The sequence below is a fragment of the Oncorhynchus keta genome, chromosome 14 (genome assembly GCF_023373465.1).
Source record: "Oncorhynchus keta strain PuntledgeMale-10-30-2019 chromosome 14, Oket_V2, whole genome shotgun sequence".
In the NCBI taxonomy this organism is placed as follows: Eukaryota; Metazoa; Chordata; class Actinopteri; order Salmoniformes; family Salmonidae; genus Oncorhynchus; species Oncorhynchus keta.
The window spans coordinates 70757745-70775183 of NC_068434.1; the positions used below are offsets into that span (position 1 = coordinate 70757745).

A 17439-nucleotide genomic window follows, 5' to 3' on the forward strand; every position below is an offset into this window, starting at 1 on the left:
ACACACACACACACACACACACACACACACACGCGCGCGAGCATACACACATGTTGAGAGGGACAGACTGAGGCACTTCTTTCTCATTGTCAAACACAAGCAAGCACGCACGCACGCACACACACACAACACCCCCCAACTGAATTCTCTCAGATACACACATGCATAACTCTAGCGGAGTCTGATTTAACCTAACACCGAGTCTTGTTTAAATATTTGGGTTTGTGGACTTCATAATGCAGCGGGGGTTCGTCTGAGCTGCATGGATCCACTCCCACAGACACCATCCGTCATGATTAAACGATTCTGTGGTGTTTATGGGATCAGACAGTCTCCTCTGATTCCTACAGATATTTATCTACACAACGAAGTGCCGTGTGAATCACCATGGAGGAAGCCAGGGGTAAAAATGGTGACGCCGTTCACTGCTCTCTTTCACAGAAGAAGAATAAAGTACCTGAATAGCAGCGTAGTGGTAGTGTAGCTGGCGGCATGTGGAGGAGATATGTGGGCCTTTCAGCGGGGAGGAGAGCTCCAGATTAGTCTGGTTAAACCAGCGGCTGATAATCAGCCACAACAATAGAGCCAATTACTCAGAGCTCACAGATAACTGAGCTCCCCTTCAGACCCAACCCTTCCTCTCCTCTCCTCCGCTATGGCTCATTTATTCTGGAGGTGTTTCTCTCTCTGTCCTTCTATTACTTTTTCTATTATATTCACTGGCTCTGTTCCTCTCTCTCTCTTTCTCTCCCACCTTTTACATCCCTTTCTCTCTCTCTCTCTCTCTCTCTCTCTCTCTCTCTCTCTCTCTCTCTCTCTCTCTCTCTCTCTCTCCTCTTTCTCTCTCCCTCTCTCTCTCTCTCTCCCACCTTTTCCATCCCTTTCTCTCTCTCTCTCTCCCACCTTTTCCATCCCTTTCTCTCTCTCTCTCTCCCACCTTTTCCATCCCTCTCTCTCTCTCCCACCTTTTCCATCTCTCTCTCTCTCCTCTCTCTCTCTCTCTCTCTCCCACCGTTTCCATCTCTCTCTCTTTCTCCTCTCTCTTTCCTCTCTCTCTCTCCTCTCTCTTTCCTTTTCTCCTCTCTCTTTCCTCTCTCTTTCTCCTCTCTCTCCTCTCTCTTTCACCTCTCTCTCCTCTCTCTCTTTCCTCTCTTTTTCTCCTCTCTCTCCTTTCTCTTTCCCCTCTCTCTCTCTTTCCTCTCTCTCTCTCTCCTCTCTCTTTCTGGGTATATAAGTATGTCAAAGCAGCAGGGCTACTGAAGGCTGCAATCAGTAGTCAATTAAAGCATTTTACATTCCAATGGTAATGAGGGCTCCAATGCCCACCTGCAACGAGGGGGTGAGAGAGGGATGTCTGATTACGACTCTTATGGGGAGGTTGATGATAGGGGATATAGACAGTAGTAGACAAGGCCTATAGAGTTAGCATAAACCTATGTCCCTCCAGTCATTGGGGGATGCAGTGTGTTCTGGTTTTCATCCCTACCTTTTACTAACTGATTAAGACCTGAGACAGCAGGTGAGTGGATTCTCCAACCAATCAATGGCCCTGATTGCCCAATTAAGGGCCAGCATCAGAGACTGTTTATTTGTTTATTTAACTAGGCAGGTCAGTTAAGAACAAATTCTTATTTAAAATGCCGTTCAGGGGCAGAATGACATTTTTACCTTGTTAGCTCAGGGATCTAGCAGCCTTTCTGGTCCAACACTCTAACCACTAGGCTACCTGCCGCCCCAGTGTTGCCCCCGACGTTCACCCAGATGTGAACCCCTTGTCCCCTGTATAACCTCAATGTGTTTGGGAGAACTAGTTGAAGAGTAAATAACATGCCACTGCTCAGAGAAACACTCTGTAGGATAGGTTGATAAGGTTGCATCTTTATTTCTCTCCAAGGTACTAATGCATTTCTCATTTATTTCCCAGCCCTCCAAATCCATACACACAAAGCCAATTATATGGTTATGGGGAGAGAGAATTATCAGGGCCCACTGCCTAATAGGACCAGTAACTAATTTTAGCCCAAACCAATAACTGAATCTATTCAAAAGGGGAGCTTGTGAATACGCTACAGTTCCCCTCATCATTAAACCAATATATTTTAGCCCTTTATCTACATTATGGAAACATGTTCTCTCTATTCTCTCTTCCCTCTGTCTTTGTCTACTCCTCTCTTTATTGCAGACTGAGCGCCCGGCACATTGCATTTGGATGCCAGATAAACTTTGATAAGAGTTAATGAGAAAGCAGCATTGTGCTGTGAGGACAGAATGGCCCTGGCTGCTCTTGAGAGCCTCCTCACCACGAGATGGAGAGAAAAGAACTGCCCACTCCAGCTAGTGTATGTCTGGCAATAGGAGGGGGGAGGAACAGGAAGAGGTCGGATGATAACGGGGAGGGGGGAGGAACCGTACGTTTTCAGTCAGTGACCACTTTGTCTTGTTATTAACCATTTGACTTACTCTCCCTCTGTTTACATGTTCTCCATCACGGCTGCAGGTTTCATCTCAAAATGGCGTCCCCCGTCCTCAGAATCTACAGCAGCTAACCTGGATGGGACCTCTAACCCCACTCTTTATAATAGGGTCGTGTTCAGCTCAGGCCAAGACATTCAACATGCACTGGAGTGGGACATGGGAAATAGAGTTGATTGGTTTGCTTTAGATGCATTAGTTCCAGCTGATGATATTAAGCCATGATAGACAGACTAGGCTCGTTGCAACTCATAGAACTCATAATTCTCCTAAGCAAAGTATAACATCTATTTATTTTAATGAGCATCTATCATGACTTTTTGTTTTTCCAACGTTTAGTCCCAGTGTCTTTATGGACATTATGGACATTGAGAACATTTCAGAATGTCCATGAGCCTCTACTGTGAAGATAATGGATTTGACCTGCTGTTTACTTCATCCCAATAAAGTCTTCCTTTGCATTTGATTTTTCAACACTTAATGGCCTCAAGGAGGATACGAAATCATCGTCAGCCTCCGATCAGATCAAAATAAAATCAGTTGCAAGCATTCTTCTGTTAAATGTGGTCTAACTTGGAATGCTGTGTGTGTGTGTTTGTGTGTGTGGAAAGAAAAGATGGCAAGGCAGGGAGAGACAGGGCTCGTCTCAGACACGCCAGAGAGGCTAATGTATCTCTTCAGCCCTCTGATTAGAACCATTTATTGGAGAGGGAGGGAGGAGAGGGGAGGATGAAGAGATGAGGAGTGTTGGAGAGTGGGAGGAATACAGGGATAGACGAGGAGAGTAGAGTGAAAGTGGGATGTGGAGGAGAAGGAGTGGAGAAACAAGGAGACGGGGAGAAGCAAGGAAAGGAGTGAGATAGAGGAGTGAGGGAGGAAGCAAAAACATGGAGCGGAGCGTGAGGCAGAAACAGAGGAGATGGGAGGGGAAAAGAGAAGCGATAAGAGGAGGGAGGAGTTTGGACTGGAGAGAGAGAGAGGAAGGGTGGAAAAGGGCATAGAGGAGAGAGGATGGTCCTCCACAGTGGAGAGGTGCACCTGGTCAACTGATGAGACGGGTCTTTAGCTCTGGGAAGAGGAGAGGTAGAGGGGAGGAGGGGATCTGGCAGAGGAGTAGAAAAGTGAGGGAGTGTGCCAATAAATGAATAAATAACAGAGGGAGAGGTGAGAGGGCCTCTCAAGGACGTCATATCTTAATTGAAAATGACAGCTTCAATTAAAAATGTAATCATTCTGTCCGTTTTCTAATTAAAATGGGTACGGCTGATAGTTTGTCTTATTAACTTCAAAGGGCGATGCAGTGCGACGGGGGGGGGTATCGTTAGTCGAAGTGGGAAGAAAGGGAAGGAGAGGGGTGAGGATGAGGAGGGAAAGAGAGGATGAAAGGGTGTAACCCTGTGTAAAGGGATACCACCCACCCACCTACTCTGACCTATGAGTGAGAGGAGCAGACAAGAATGGAGCTGATGACAGATAAATCTTTTGAAACATTTATTTGTCTTTGATCCTCTTCATGAGTTGATTGTGAAAGAAGACTGACAGAGTTTGTTGTTGTTTGCTTGTGCAGGCGGTTGGACAGGAGGAGTGGCATGACTTTACACAGCTCTCTTACTCTACTCCCTGCAGCGAGGAACAACATATATTTTCTCTCTCTCTCTCTCTCTCTCTCTCTCTCTCTCTCTCTCTCTCTCTCTCACCACAGAGTATCCATGTGTTGATAGAGTAGCTAAACACTGTAGTCTTAATCAAAAGGTCCATTGCTATGAGGATAGAGCTTTTCTTTTTTGGGGCATTTGTTCAGCTTTCTATTGTGTGGAGCTAGTCGTCTCTATTGTATTTAGCGTCGTGCCATATTGATTTCCCCTCAGTGCTGGAAAGACCACATTTTAAACTGGGTGTCTCGACGTGAGGGGAATAGAGTGGTAGGAAAAGACACAAATATACACCCGTGCAAGCACACAGATACAAGCACACAGATACAAGCACACAGATACAAGCACACAGATACAAGCACACAGATACAAGCACACAGATACAAGCACACAGATACAAGCACACAGATACAAGCACACAGATACAAGCACACAGTTTATTTAGCACAAATCAGATACAAGACACACAGATTACAAGCACATACACACACAGTGACTTCACAGTTTATTTAGACAAATCAATGAAGACAAACAGGCTTATTGAATGTGGGATTAGAAAACAGATGACTAGGCAGTGAAGGAGAATTCCATTCAGTCTGAGAAAGACAAACACACTGGACAAAATGGCTATTTGAATGTCCAAAGAAAACAACCCACTATTTCCATTACTCCTCCTGTCACTCTTTCCATTACTCCTCCTGTCACTCTTTCCATTACTCCTCCTGTCACTCTTTCCATTACTCCTCCTGTCACTCTTTCCATTACTCCTCCTGTCACTCTTTCCATTACTCCTCCTGTCACTCTTTCCATTACTCCTCCTGTCACTCTTTCCATTACTCCTCCTGTCACTCTTTCCATTACTCCTCCTGTCACTCTTTCCATTACTCCTCCTGTCACTCTTTCCATTACTCCTCCTGTCACTCTTTCCATTACTCCTCATGTCACTCTTTACATTACTCCTCCTGTCACTCTTTCCATTACTCCTCCTGTCAATCTTTCCATTACTCCTCCTGTCACTATTTCCATTACTCCTCCTATCACTCTTTCCATTACTCCTCCTGTCACTCTTTCCATTACTCCTCCTGTCACTATTTTCTCATTTAAATGTTTCATATTTTCAATACCCCTTATCCTTTTATCTGATTGTATGTTGATTCCTGTTATACTGTACATATACTGTTCTACAGCAAACATACAAACACTCACAACTCCCCATATTCATCCCATCACTCTCCTCATACATCCCTCTCTATTCAAACCTCTATTCGGTTTTGGACGTTTGAAGAGGTCCTTAGAACATTGTCGTGTCTGGCTATGCCGGAATAAGTGATATTACATGCTATTCTATAAAATAATTTCTCTGTAATTAATATTACCCGATTAAGCTAATCAGCTAAATGTAATTAACTAGAAAGTTGGGGCACCACGAAATAATGTTTATAGAGCGGTTATCTTCCGAATAAACTCTTAAAGACCTGGTAATCTTTTACCTCAATAGCAGTCAATATTTAATCATCACCTTATTTAGTCTCATCTGAAAGTTGTAAAGTATTGGTTATCTTCACAAACCCTGGCTAACAAGTTGAATCAGCAATACAAAATGTGGTTTAATTATTTATTTACTACATACCTAAATAATCACACAGAATTACATCTACACAGAATGGATCATACATTGATTACAAATTATGTCATAAAGGGAAACGTCCCTAACGGATGGAACAGTTATGACGGCTGGTTACACAAAGAAAGGGGGTTGGGTTTTGAATGAAAGAGCGGGAAGACTGAGGAACAAAAAAGATTGTACAGTATCTTATGCATTCTAAATTACCGCCCATTTGAAAAAGGAAAATGCAATAAATATTTACTCTGAGCTGCGCTTCGGTGGCTTGGTCGTAGATAGTAGGCCGGGTTGCCCAGCAGGGATCTCTTGTTCTTTGAAGAATGTCTCTGGTGGTAAACTGGATACTTGGTAGTACCGTCGTCGTGTGGTATAATAGATACTCTGTCTGTCCTCTCCTAGCCCACGTCTACAGTTGCTGCGCTAACGCAACGGCTAGGAGGTATCACTTCTTTAGTGAATAAGGGTTCAAAGTACATACCAAGTTACCATGCTATATGCTCATGCTATATTCTGGTATAGTTGAAATTCATCCTTCCAGCGTGTAGGTCGTCCCCTTCATGTTGAAATTCGATGCTAATTCAGTTAGGTTGTTGATGAGGTTGGCTTAGTTCTGTAGGTGGTCTTTGTCCTTTCAATGTGGGGACCATAAGTCCTACGTCCTTGGAACAGGATGTTACATTTTCGTAACAGGGCTTATATAGTGGTGAAAGGAGGTCGTGTTTCATAGTTTACAACTCATGTCTGTTCACTTGGGCGGGGCCTCTGATTGAGCAGAGTGGTGTTCTTCTGACAAACCGTTCTCTCATTGAGAAGCTAAAAATTACATTTAATCTTTTCACAAATAGTTTCATATTTAAACATTTAAATTGCACAACAATTCCATGTGAATCTGATAACTAGAATGTGTCGACTTTCCAAGATACACTTTATGTCGTCCTATTATCAGTACGCCAACTGATCTGACATCATATTCATTAAGTACCAATGCATATTTTCAACTGGTTGGAATACCGAAATATGGTTCCGTTTCCCACCTTTTGATGTTCCCAGAATCTCTGTTAACAAAGGGCTTTTCAAAGGTCAACTCTATAGAGTAGTGAGAGAGAGAAACGGTGGAAGGTATTTATGGGGTCATAAACCTCCCCCAACAGGCCAACGTCATGACAACGTCAATATATGCCTTCCTGGCCGCTCACCCCCAAGAATGTAAGCGATTGCCCAGCACTGGGAGCCAACTGGTGATGCTCGGCGCCAGAACACTGTTTAGACCACCGCGCTATGGCAGTTCACAATGCTCTAGCAAGCCGCAAGAATACTGTGAATACTGATGATACCTGATGGTAATAGTGCATTGTTTTGAATAATTTTGTTTTAAGCCTTCACCAAACCATAGCCCTAACCGTAACCACTCAGAATGAAAACCTAAACGAAACCCTTTGAGTTGTTTCTGTTTCCATGTAACCACATGGAAATAATGTGTCAAAAATAGACGGTCATCCAATAATACGTCAAATATTGAAGGGAAACTATGAGATATTTTTGCTATATTCACCCTCCTTTACAGTGAGTTCTGGTAAAGGCTCCTCATGTGTAGTGTAGACACACTGCAGCTGACCTTGACAGTGCTGAGATCACTTACAGCAGGGAGAGAAGGAGTGGGTCGTTAGGTTGTGGCGAGAGTAGAGACGCGTCAGAGAGGATGACGGTGTAAAACTATTAAACCAGGCAGGTGGAAAAGCTTCGACAGTGGGAAGCTGTAACTGAGCAACCTTCAACTTGATGATCAGACAAAAAGGGAGAGAGAGACAGAACGAGAAAATGAATGCTATTTTGTGAAAGGTTATCCATCAATGAAAAAGAGTGACACTGGTTTGAGATGATTTCACCTTGTGTGTGTGTGTGTGTGTGTGTGTGTGTGTGTGTGTGTGTGTGTGTGTGTGTGTGTGTGTGTGTGTGTGTGTGTGTGTGTGTGTGTGTGTGTGTGTGTGTGTGTGTGTGTGTGTGTGTGTGTGTGTGTGTGTGTGTGTAAAGGACCATGTGTGTTTTATTGCCGTAGTTGCACTGTCAGGTCAACATAGACCTGGATCTCATTCACATTACATTCCTGTTCAGTTACTCTGCAGGCATTCTTATCCAGAGCAACTAACCGTATGAGTCATGCACAGAACAAGCAGCCAACACAAGCAGAAACACTTGGGACAAACTTGATTAAATAATGGCAAAAATAATGACCAAAAATGTGCAATTCAAAATCAAATATATGTAGTTTCCGTGTCCTTTCTGTGTGCTTTTACAAGTATGCTCTTCAGAACACACAAAACCCTCCATCCATAAGCATGTTCATTTCCAACATTGTTCGGAGACCGAGAGCCTCTTCCACATAATCAGTGCTTTGATTTATTTTGCATAGAGAGAGATAATCATTCGTTTGTGATGGTGGCAGCAAATTGGACTTACAAGACACCTAATATCTTCCTCCCACTTAGAAAAACCATTTTCCTGCTTATTATATTAGTGGGCCGCACTTCTCCCCAGCTAATCATCCTTCTCTTCTTCTGCACAGAGAGAGTGAAAAAGAGAGAGATAAAGTGGGAAAGGAGAGATGAGCCGGCAGAATCAGAAAATCACTTCTGCTACGAGGATTAGAGAGATTCTTCTCTTTCAGAGCTGCTGTCTCAGTGGATCAGTGCATGTGTGTGTCTGTGTGTGTATGTGTGCCTCTGTGTATGTGTGCATCTGTGTGGGAGTTCCTCAGTGTGTGATTCCCTCTGAGCCACTGTGTAGGGACATATCCCTTACACTGAAAAACAACTAATTGCATTTGGCCTCTAGTTTTCTGTGTGTGCAGGTGAAACCCATTAAATATATATTCAATTTGGCTGTATATTGTTTTCCCTTTCTCCCATGTAGTGTCTCTTTCTCTCTGTTCCTCTCCTCCTCTCTCCCTCCGTTCTGATTTTCATCAGGCTCTGTGGCCGTGGCGCTGGTTGTTAGAGACGTCTGGTTAGAGTGTTATCGTCCCGGCCGGGAGAGCCTACCAGGCTCTGGCGTGACAGAGAGAGAGACAGGGCTGCGGAGGATGATAAATGTAGGTGTCAGTGAACGCTACTCTGTTCTAAAGCGTTCTCCTCTGTACTCTCCACTGCCTCTGTCTCATTAGACCCAGCCAGCCCTCTGTCGCGACCAAGAAGGTGCTAATGCAAAGTTGACTGCCTCTCCTTCTCTCAAATCAAACCAAATCAAATTGTATTGGTCACATACACATATTTGTAGATGTGTGTTTTTTAACTCCAACAGTGCAGTAATACCTAGCAATACAAAACAATACACACAAATCCCATTTTTTTTATTAAGACATCTCTCCACCCCAAAACATAGTTTCATCTGCCTGCCTCCCCCTAGCTAACTTGTCATCACATGAAACACTTTTCTTTCAATTATTCTCCACTGAGGAACCTAGCCGGGCCTGGCTCGGCTGGAGCTTGGCTGGGCCTGCTCTCTTTGTTCAGCACATCACAAGTTCGGAAAGTGTTGTTGGACAGTCTGACTGTCCCATATCCCAGGGTGCATCTCCACAATGCCTGCAGCACTCTGATCAATATCACCTTGAACATTCACATGCATCCATTTTTCCAGTATACAACCATATATACATCTCATGTGTTTGTAGCATAACTTCAGATGTCAGTCCCGCTGTGCTGCAGTGGGGTTTGTCCATATGCTATACTCTGTAACCCTGTTTATCTTCCTTGAAGTAATCACTGATCTAACATGATTGGATGGGTGAAAGGCAGAGTTCCATTACAGGTTTTACAGACCCAGTCTTGTCAAATCAGTGATCAGTCAAAGGACGGAGGAAGGAATGATGCACTTAGGATGTATTCAAGCAGGGCCATTGTCTTATTAATGACAGTGTAGTGAGTGCTGCAGTATGGAGGGTGAAACTCCATCATAAACAGCCCTACAGGACTGCAGTTGATATGCAGTGCAGGTTTGAGTGTACAGTGTAGTGGGCTGTACTGGAGGTACTGTAGTGTGGACTGTGGAGTGAATGGGAGGTTGGGTTGGATCACTTGGTTAGAGCTTTCTAGTGGAATGAAAGCTTGGCTGCAGTCCTTCTCCCATTAGCCCTTCCAACACTCACTGCTGCCACGGTTACACCCCCCCATATCTGGGCACTGGCTCTTTGATCAAGTGGCATCAATCTCAAACACACACAGTCAAACACACATACTCCCTTCTCGCCCAGGCAAGTTTTAACAGATGGCTGGTCATGGCTTAGAGACCCAGACCCTGACTCTTTGTCCACTTGAGATGGCACCTCTACACCGGACATAATGAGGCTCTCGCACACAGAACACTCCAGCCAGAGAGATGATGGAGGGAGACAGACAGCAAGTGGGGGGTTGAGGGAGGGAGACAGACAGAAAGTGGGGGGTTAAGGGAGGGAGAGAGAGAAAAAGCAGGAGACACAGGCAGACAGAGCAAGATAGAAATGGAGAGAATATGTGAGAGAGGGAAAAGTTAGAGGGTGAGGGAGAGAGAAAGAGAAGAGAAGGGGGAGTGAAAGAGAGTGAAAGGGGAGGGAAAATAAAGAGAAAGGCCGTCAATGATAATGTATGAGCTGCCTTTTCTGATCTGTAGCGTCTGGGAGAGGAGTAGTGGTGCATTTAAAGAGAAGATTATTATGTCAAGACTCAGTAATACATCTGTGAACACTCGACATCAGTTGTGTGTGTGGTGTGTGTGTGTGTGGGGGGGGGTGCATATGATTACTTTTTTACTTCTGTGTGCATGTGAGTGTGCGCATGTGAGTGTGTGTGTATGACTGGCTCTGATTTCCCCTCTGATGAGAATAGATGTGTCCAGACATAGCAAGTACCACTTCCCTCCCTTTTCTACACCCTGGCCATATCTCCCTCTCCCCCTCCCTCTCCTCCCTGCCCCCTCTCTTTGGCCTTGTTCCTCAGTGCTCGCTCTCCTTCCCCCTCACTCCTCTATATTTTTCTCTTTCCCTTGTGCCTCTCTCTTTCTCTCCACTTTCTTTCTCCTCCACACTACCTCTGAGTTATCATGCCAATTATCCTCCTCTCTCCCTATCCTTCACCTTCCTCTCTCTCTATCCCTTAACTCTGTCTCACTGCCTCTCCAACTCTCTCCCTCACTAACACTGTCTCACCTTCTCCCAATGCCTGTTCCTTTTTGCCTCTGTTCCTTTGTCTCCTACCCCTCTCTCTTTCTTCTCCCACCTCTCTCCCCCCCTCCCACCTTCTGGATCAGTTTTCTGGGCCGTGTCAGAGTTCTACTGCATTGGTTCTCTCTCTCATCCTCCGCCTATCCCACTCTTTCTAATCCTCCCCCTATCCCACTCTCTCTAATCCTCCCCCTATCCCACTCTCTCTAATCCTCCCCCTATCCCACTCTCTCTAATCCTCCCCCTATCCCACTCTTTCTAATCCTCCCCTATCCCACTCTCTCTAATCCTCCCCCTATCCCACTCTCTCTAATCCTCCCCCTATCCCACTCTCTCTAATCCTCCCCCTATCCCACTCTCTCTAATCCTCCCCCTATCCCACTCTCTCTAATCCTCCCCCCACTATCCCCCCTACTCTCTAATCCTCCCCCTATCCCACTCTCTCTAATCCTCCCCCATCCCACTCTCTCTAATCCTCCCCCTATCCCACTCTCTCTAATCCTCCCCCTATCCCACTATCTCTAATCCTCCCCCTATCCCACTCTCTCTAATCCTCCCCCTATCCCACTCTCTCTAATCCTCCCCCTATCCCACTCTCTCTAATCCTCCCCCTATCCCACTCTCTCTAATCCTCCCCCTATCCCACTCTCTCTAATCCTCCCCCTATCCCACTCTCTCTAATCCTCCCCCTATCCCACTCTCTCTAATCCTCCCCCTATCCCACTCTCTCTAATCCTCCCCCTATCCCACTCTCTGCATTACCTTCGTTTAAAAAGTTTGGGAGAAAGTCTGGAGCGATGATCCAAGTCAATGTCACGAACTAGAATGTGTGTAACTGACCAGTGAGGTTCTGAACAATAATGACTTAGCTACCCTCACTGAGTCAGTTGTTGGGCTTGTAGGGCCTTGGATTTCACTGTTTGACTGACATGGAGAAGAAAGAAGTTTAAAAAATGCTTTCAGCTTTCCCCAACTTTGGTCCAGCCCTGTTCACGCTACCGGCCAACTGTCCCCTGCCCGCTTCGCTTTCATTCTTTGAAAATCAATGGAGCTCCGTTGTTTCATCTCCCCCAATGTTCGAGATGGATTTCTGCTGTAACTATTTTAACGTGCCAATGCACACATTGAACTTTGACTGGTGCCGAACATTTAACTCTGAGGACACAGCAAACAAACACATTTGATGAAAAAATGTATATCGTGAATGTTCATGTGCACTATAAACATTGAGCCCACTCAGAGGTGAGGAAATTATAAATGAAATGCAACAACATATTGTAGGCCTACCAAACATGAAACAAAAATGTCTACAATTTTGCAGTAAACGGTATATTAATGCGATGGTGTAACGCTGGCGATTATTGTAATATTATATGGAATATTTAACAAACAACATAAAACATTTTCAATACGGAAACAAAGCACTCTCAATTGGCGGGAGATCGGAGAGCGCACTAGTGGAGAGACAGGTCTCGTGAGTCTTCACCACACTCCAGTGATGCAGTAGGCTATGGTTGTGCCTGTGTATGTGAAGAGAGAGTTTATTCAAGTGTGTGTGTGTGTGTGTGTATATGTATGTTACTGCACAGTGATTAGTGTGTCTTTGTTTGTTGAAGAGCATTATTTAGTCACCCGTGTAAATCCTGATGGGTAATTACATGGATTAGAATGGCTCTTTCAGAGTGCTGGTGGAGATGGCCTTAAAGGTAAGGTAGCATAAACGTAACCACATGTAGCATATGAATTTGCATCAGAATACTCATCAAAAGTCCGAATGCAAAGTTACACCTCACATTTCTATTTTTTGAGTTATCTTAGCCAGCAAGCCAACCAGCTAAAGTTAGTTATTTTAGCCTGCTAGCTAGCCCAGCCAGCTAACTAGCCTAGCTAGCCAACCACCACGGTTGGCATTGCTAAGTAGTAAGCCAGAGAACAACCACAGATGGGGTTAGTTATAAATATCTTTGGAACAACTAGTCTAGCATAGGCAGGAACACACAGAACACAACAAAAAATCCAGCAGATATAAAGTACAGTGAGCGGAGACTTACCTATTGTCAAATCAAATCAAATTTGATTTGTCACATACACATGGTTAGCAGATGTTAATGCGAGTGTAGCGAAATGCTTGTGCTTCTAGTTCCGACAATGCAGTAATAACCAACGAGTAATCTAACCTAACAATTCCACAACTACTACGTTAAACACACAAGTGTAAAGGGATAAAGAATATGTACATAAAGATATATGAATGAGTGATGGTACAGAACGGCATAGGCAAGATGCAGTAGATGGTATCGAGTACAGTATATACATATGAGATGAGTAATGTAGGGTATATAAACATAAAAGTGGCATATTGATGGCTAGTGATACATGTATAACATAAAGATGGCAAGATGCAGTAGATGATATAGAGTACAGTATATACATATACATATGAGATGAGTAATGTAGGGTATGTAAACATTATATTAAGTGGCATTGTTTAAAGTGGCTAGTGATACATTTTTTACATCAATTCCCATCAATTTCCTATATTAAAGTGGCTGGAGTTGAGTCAGTATGTTGGCAGCAGCCACTCAATGGTAGTGGTGGCTGTTTAACAGTCTGATGACCTTGAGATAGAAGCTCTGTTTCAGTCTCTCAGTCCCTGCTTTGATGCACCTGTACTGACCTCGCCTGGAGGGCAGGTAGTTTTCCCCCGGTGATGCGTTGTGCAGACCTCACTACCCTCTGGAGAGCCTTACAGTTGTGGGCGGAGCAGTTGCCGTACCAGGCGGTGATACAGCCCGACAGGATGCTCTCGATTGTGCATCTATAGAAGTTTGTGAGTGCTTTTGGTGACAAGCCGAATTTCTTCAGCCTCCTGAGGTGAGCTTCACAACGCTGTCTGTGTGGGTGGACCAATTCAGTTTGTCCGTGATGTGTACCCCGAGGAACTTAAAACTTACTACCCTCTCCACTACTGTCCCGTCGATGTGGATAGGGGGATGTTCCCTCTGCTGTTTCCTGAAGTCCACAATCATCTCCTTTGTTTTTTTGACGTTGAGTGTGAGGTTATTTTCCTGACACCACACTCCTAGGGCCCTCACCTCCTCCCTGTAGGCCGTCTCGTCGTTGTTGGTAATCAAGCCTACCACTGTAGTGTCGTCCGCAAACTTGATGATTGAGTTGGAGGCGTGCATGGCCACACAGTCGTGGATGAACAGGGAGTACAGGAGAGGGCTCAGAACGCACCCTTGTGAGGCCCCGGTGTTGAGGATCAGCGGGGTGGAGATGTTACCTACCCTCACCACCTGGGGGCGGCCCGTCAGGAAGTCCAGTACCCAGTTGCACAGGGCGGGGTCTGGTTTCAGTCAGAGTCTCATTTCTAAACCTGCCTTTCACTGGTTATACTAAGCCATCGAAAGTCCTCCAGGGTGAAATGAGCATCGCATACAGTAGATGTGTGCATGGTTCCCATACTCCAATCTGCTCGCTTCAACCGGAAAATCCATTCCGACTTCAAAGCTACTCGTTTTTGGGTCACAAATGAGTGGGCCACAAATAAGTTGTAACCCCTTCCTTGTGGGTATTATTGCACTATGTGGGTATTACTGCACTAGTTACAAACAACAGAAAACTACTACAACACGACTCGCTCAACTTCCACTACCAAACGCACAGGAGTTGCAGTTTTCCCGCATTAATTTACGTATATGTTTTCTTCTTTGTGGATGTACATTGTAGCTCACCAGTGTCAACACTTGGTTTGGAATGTAATTACATGCTAGCATGGCAAGTAGTGAACATTAGCCAGCTGGAATTAGCTAGGTAGCAACGGTTCTCCACATGACTTTGAGAATTAGTGCATTGTGGGTAGTTCCAACAATATCCAGATAAAAGCTAAGAAATATTTAAAAAACTATATAGATTGTGACTACAACTAAGTTACTAAGTCTTTGACCAAACTGTGTTGTTACTTTGGTGTGTAGAAACTCATGCTTCATACCCTTTAATACCTGTGTGTGTGTGTGTGTGTGTGTGTGTGTGTGTGTGTGTGTGTGTGTGTGTGTGTGTGTGTGTGTGTGTGTGCGTGCGTGCGTGCGTGCGTGCGTGCGTGCGTGCGTGCGTGCGTGCGTGCGTGCGCGTGCGTGTGTGCGTGCGTGCGTGTGCGTGTGTGTGTTTACCACTTCCCTCCCAAACCACAACCCCAAGTCATGAGCAAACAAACACAACTGTTATCATACGGATCAGTAGAAATCAGAGGTTTTCTTACGGCTTTACAAAGTGTTATTAAGTGTTGACAACAACAGCCTCTCTGCCTAAAGCCAGTTTACTCTGTGTTGACTTTTTAATAGCCTAATTAAATACCTAGATGAAAGCCTCTACCCTGGGACCATCAGCGCTACATTCTACAGGCCTGTATGCACAACAGTACACTAAACAAAGGAACAACTATTAACGATGCTGATGGTTACAGATTGATTCAGTTGATTTTGGTGTTAATGGTTATGATGATTGTAAACACAGGCCTAAGTGATATTAATGGTGCAGGGAGCTACAGCAGAGGTATTTATCCTAGGCTCAGCCTTCATGGATTGATTTATACAGTATATGTATGTGCGTGTGTGTGCGTGTGTGCATGCATGTGTGTGTTTGTGCACGTGTGCATGATTGCTTGCCTATATCTGCATGGATGCATGTACATACAGTGCCTTCAGAAAGTATTTACACCTCTTGACTATTTCCACATTTTGTTGTGTTCCAAATTGGGATTAAAATGGATTTAATTGTTGTTGTTTTTTCAACAATTTACACAAAATACTCTGTGAAGTCAAAGTGGAAGAAATTTTATATATATATATATTTTTTTTTAAAAGATGAATGAAAAAGAAAACACTAATATATCTTGATTAGATAAGTATTCAACCCCCTGAGTCAATACATAAAAAAAACTTCCTAGTCCTTGCTGATGACGATGATATCCATAACATGATGCAGCCACCACCATGCTTGAAATATGAAGAGTGGTACTCTGTGATGTATTGTGTTAGATTTGCCCTGAACATAATGATTGCATTCAGGATAAAAGTGTATTTCTTCGACACATTTTTTGCAGTATTGCTTTACTGCCTTATTGCAAACAGGATGCATGTTTTGTGATATTTTTATTCTGTACAGGCTTCACTCCAGTAGGTTAGTATTGTGGAGTAACTACAATGTTATTGATCCATCCTCAGTTTTCTCCTGTCACAGCCATTAAACTCTGTTTTAAAACTGTTTTAAAATCACCATTGGCCTCATGGTGAAATCCCTGAGTGGTTTCCTTCCTCTCCGGAAACTGAGTTAGGAAGGTCACCTGTATGCTCCTTTGCACCCCAGTATCTCTACTTGCACATTCATCTTCTGCACATCGATCACTCCAGTGTTTATTTGCTAAATTGTAATTATTTCACCACTACGGCCTATTTATTGCCTTACCTCCCTAATCTTCCTTCATTTGCACACACTGTATATAGACTGTTCTATAGTGTTATTGACTGTATGTTTGTTTATTCCATGTGCAACTCTGTGTTGTTATTTGTGTCGCACTGCTTTGCTTTATCTTGGTCAGGTCACAGTTGTAAATGAGAACTTGTTCTCAACTGGCCTACCTGGTTAAATAAAGGTGAAATAAATAAATACAAAATCGTTGTTGTAACTGGTTGTATTGATATACCAAGTCTAATTGATAACTTCACCATAGTCAAAGGGATATTCAATGTCTGCTTTTTTATTTTTACCCATCTACCTATAGGTGCCCTTCCTTGTGAGGCATGGGAAGCCTCCCTGGTCTTTGTGCTTGAATCTGTGCTTGAAATTCACTACTCAACTGAGGGACCTTACAGATGTGTGGGGTACAGTGATGGGGTAATCATTCAAAAATCATGTTAACCGCTATTATTGCACACAGAGCAGTAGCAGTGTGTGAGTAAAATCACTGGGGAAGCCAAGCCAAGCCAGTAAAAAGCCATATTACACCCTCTGTTGTGATAACTGTGTTGTTTGCTCTATAACCCATTCGTTCATACGCCACTGTGATACACCATAAGGCCGAGACAACAAAAAGACAGTCACACAGAGGCGGAATAAATGTGTTTCTTCACAAAACCGGAGAGCAACATCTGTCTGGGGAAGTCCAGAAACATATTGCATGTAACAAACAGTTACATGACCTACTGCATGGTCAAGCAAGTCAATGTTTTATACAGTTTACTAAACAAACAATTACTACTATGGAACCACTGAGTTACCGCAAGTCAGCACAAAGACAACAGGAGCACTGCTTCCGCTATTCAAGCACCACTTCAACATCATCAAACAACTAGGCTATGTATGCTTAGTTTAATACAGTGAAGACAAACTTAAAGATAACAAAAACAATGTAGTCCAATCAATGCTCCTAAATATCATGTGGCTGTCCATAGTACTGATTTCTATGTGTGTGTGTGTGTGTGTGTGTGTGTGTGTGT

The 17439-nt window shown here is 43.9% G+C and overlaps 1 protein-coding gene across 4 annotated transcripts in view; it reads left to right on the plus strand.

The window, feature by feature from the left end:
* The window catches only part of LOC118393920 (C-type lectin domain family 18 member A-like), a 120729-nt gene that overhangs the window by 25908 nt on the left and 77382 nt on the right, over positions 1–17439 (plus strand). Inside the window, exon 12 of one of the 4 annotated variants that reach the window (XM_035787129.2) lies at positions 2498–2940. The exons of the other annotated variants lie outside the window; for them this stretch is intronic. Coding sequence (XP_035643022.1) covers positions 2498–2697 — 200 coding nt within the window. The 3' untranslated portion in view covers positions 2698–2940. Of the gene's footprint in view, positions 1–2497; positions 2941–17439 lie in introns of those variants that run through there. 4 annotated transcript variants of the gene reach the window in all.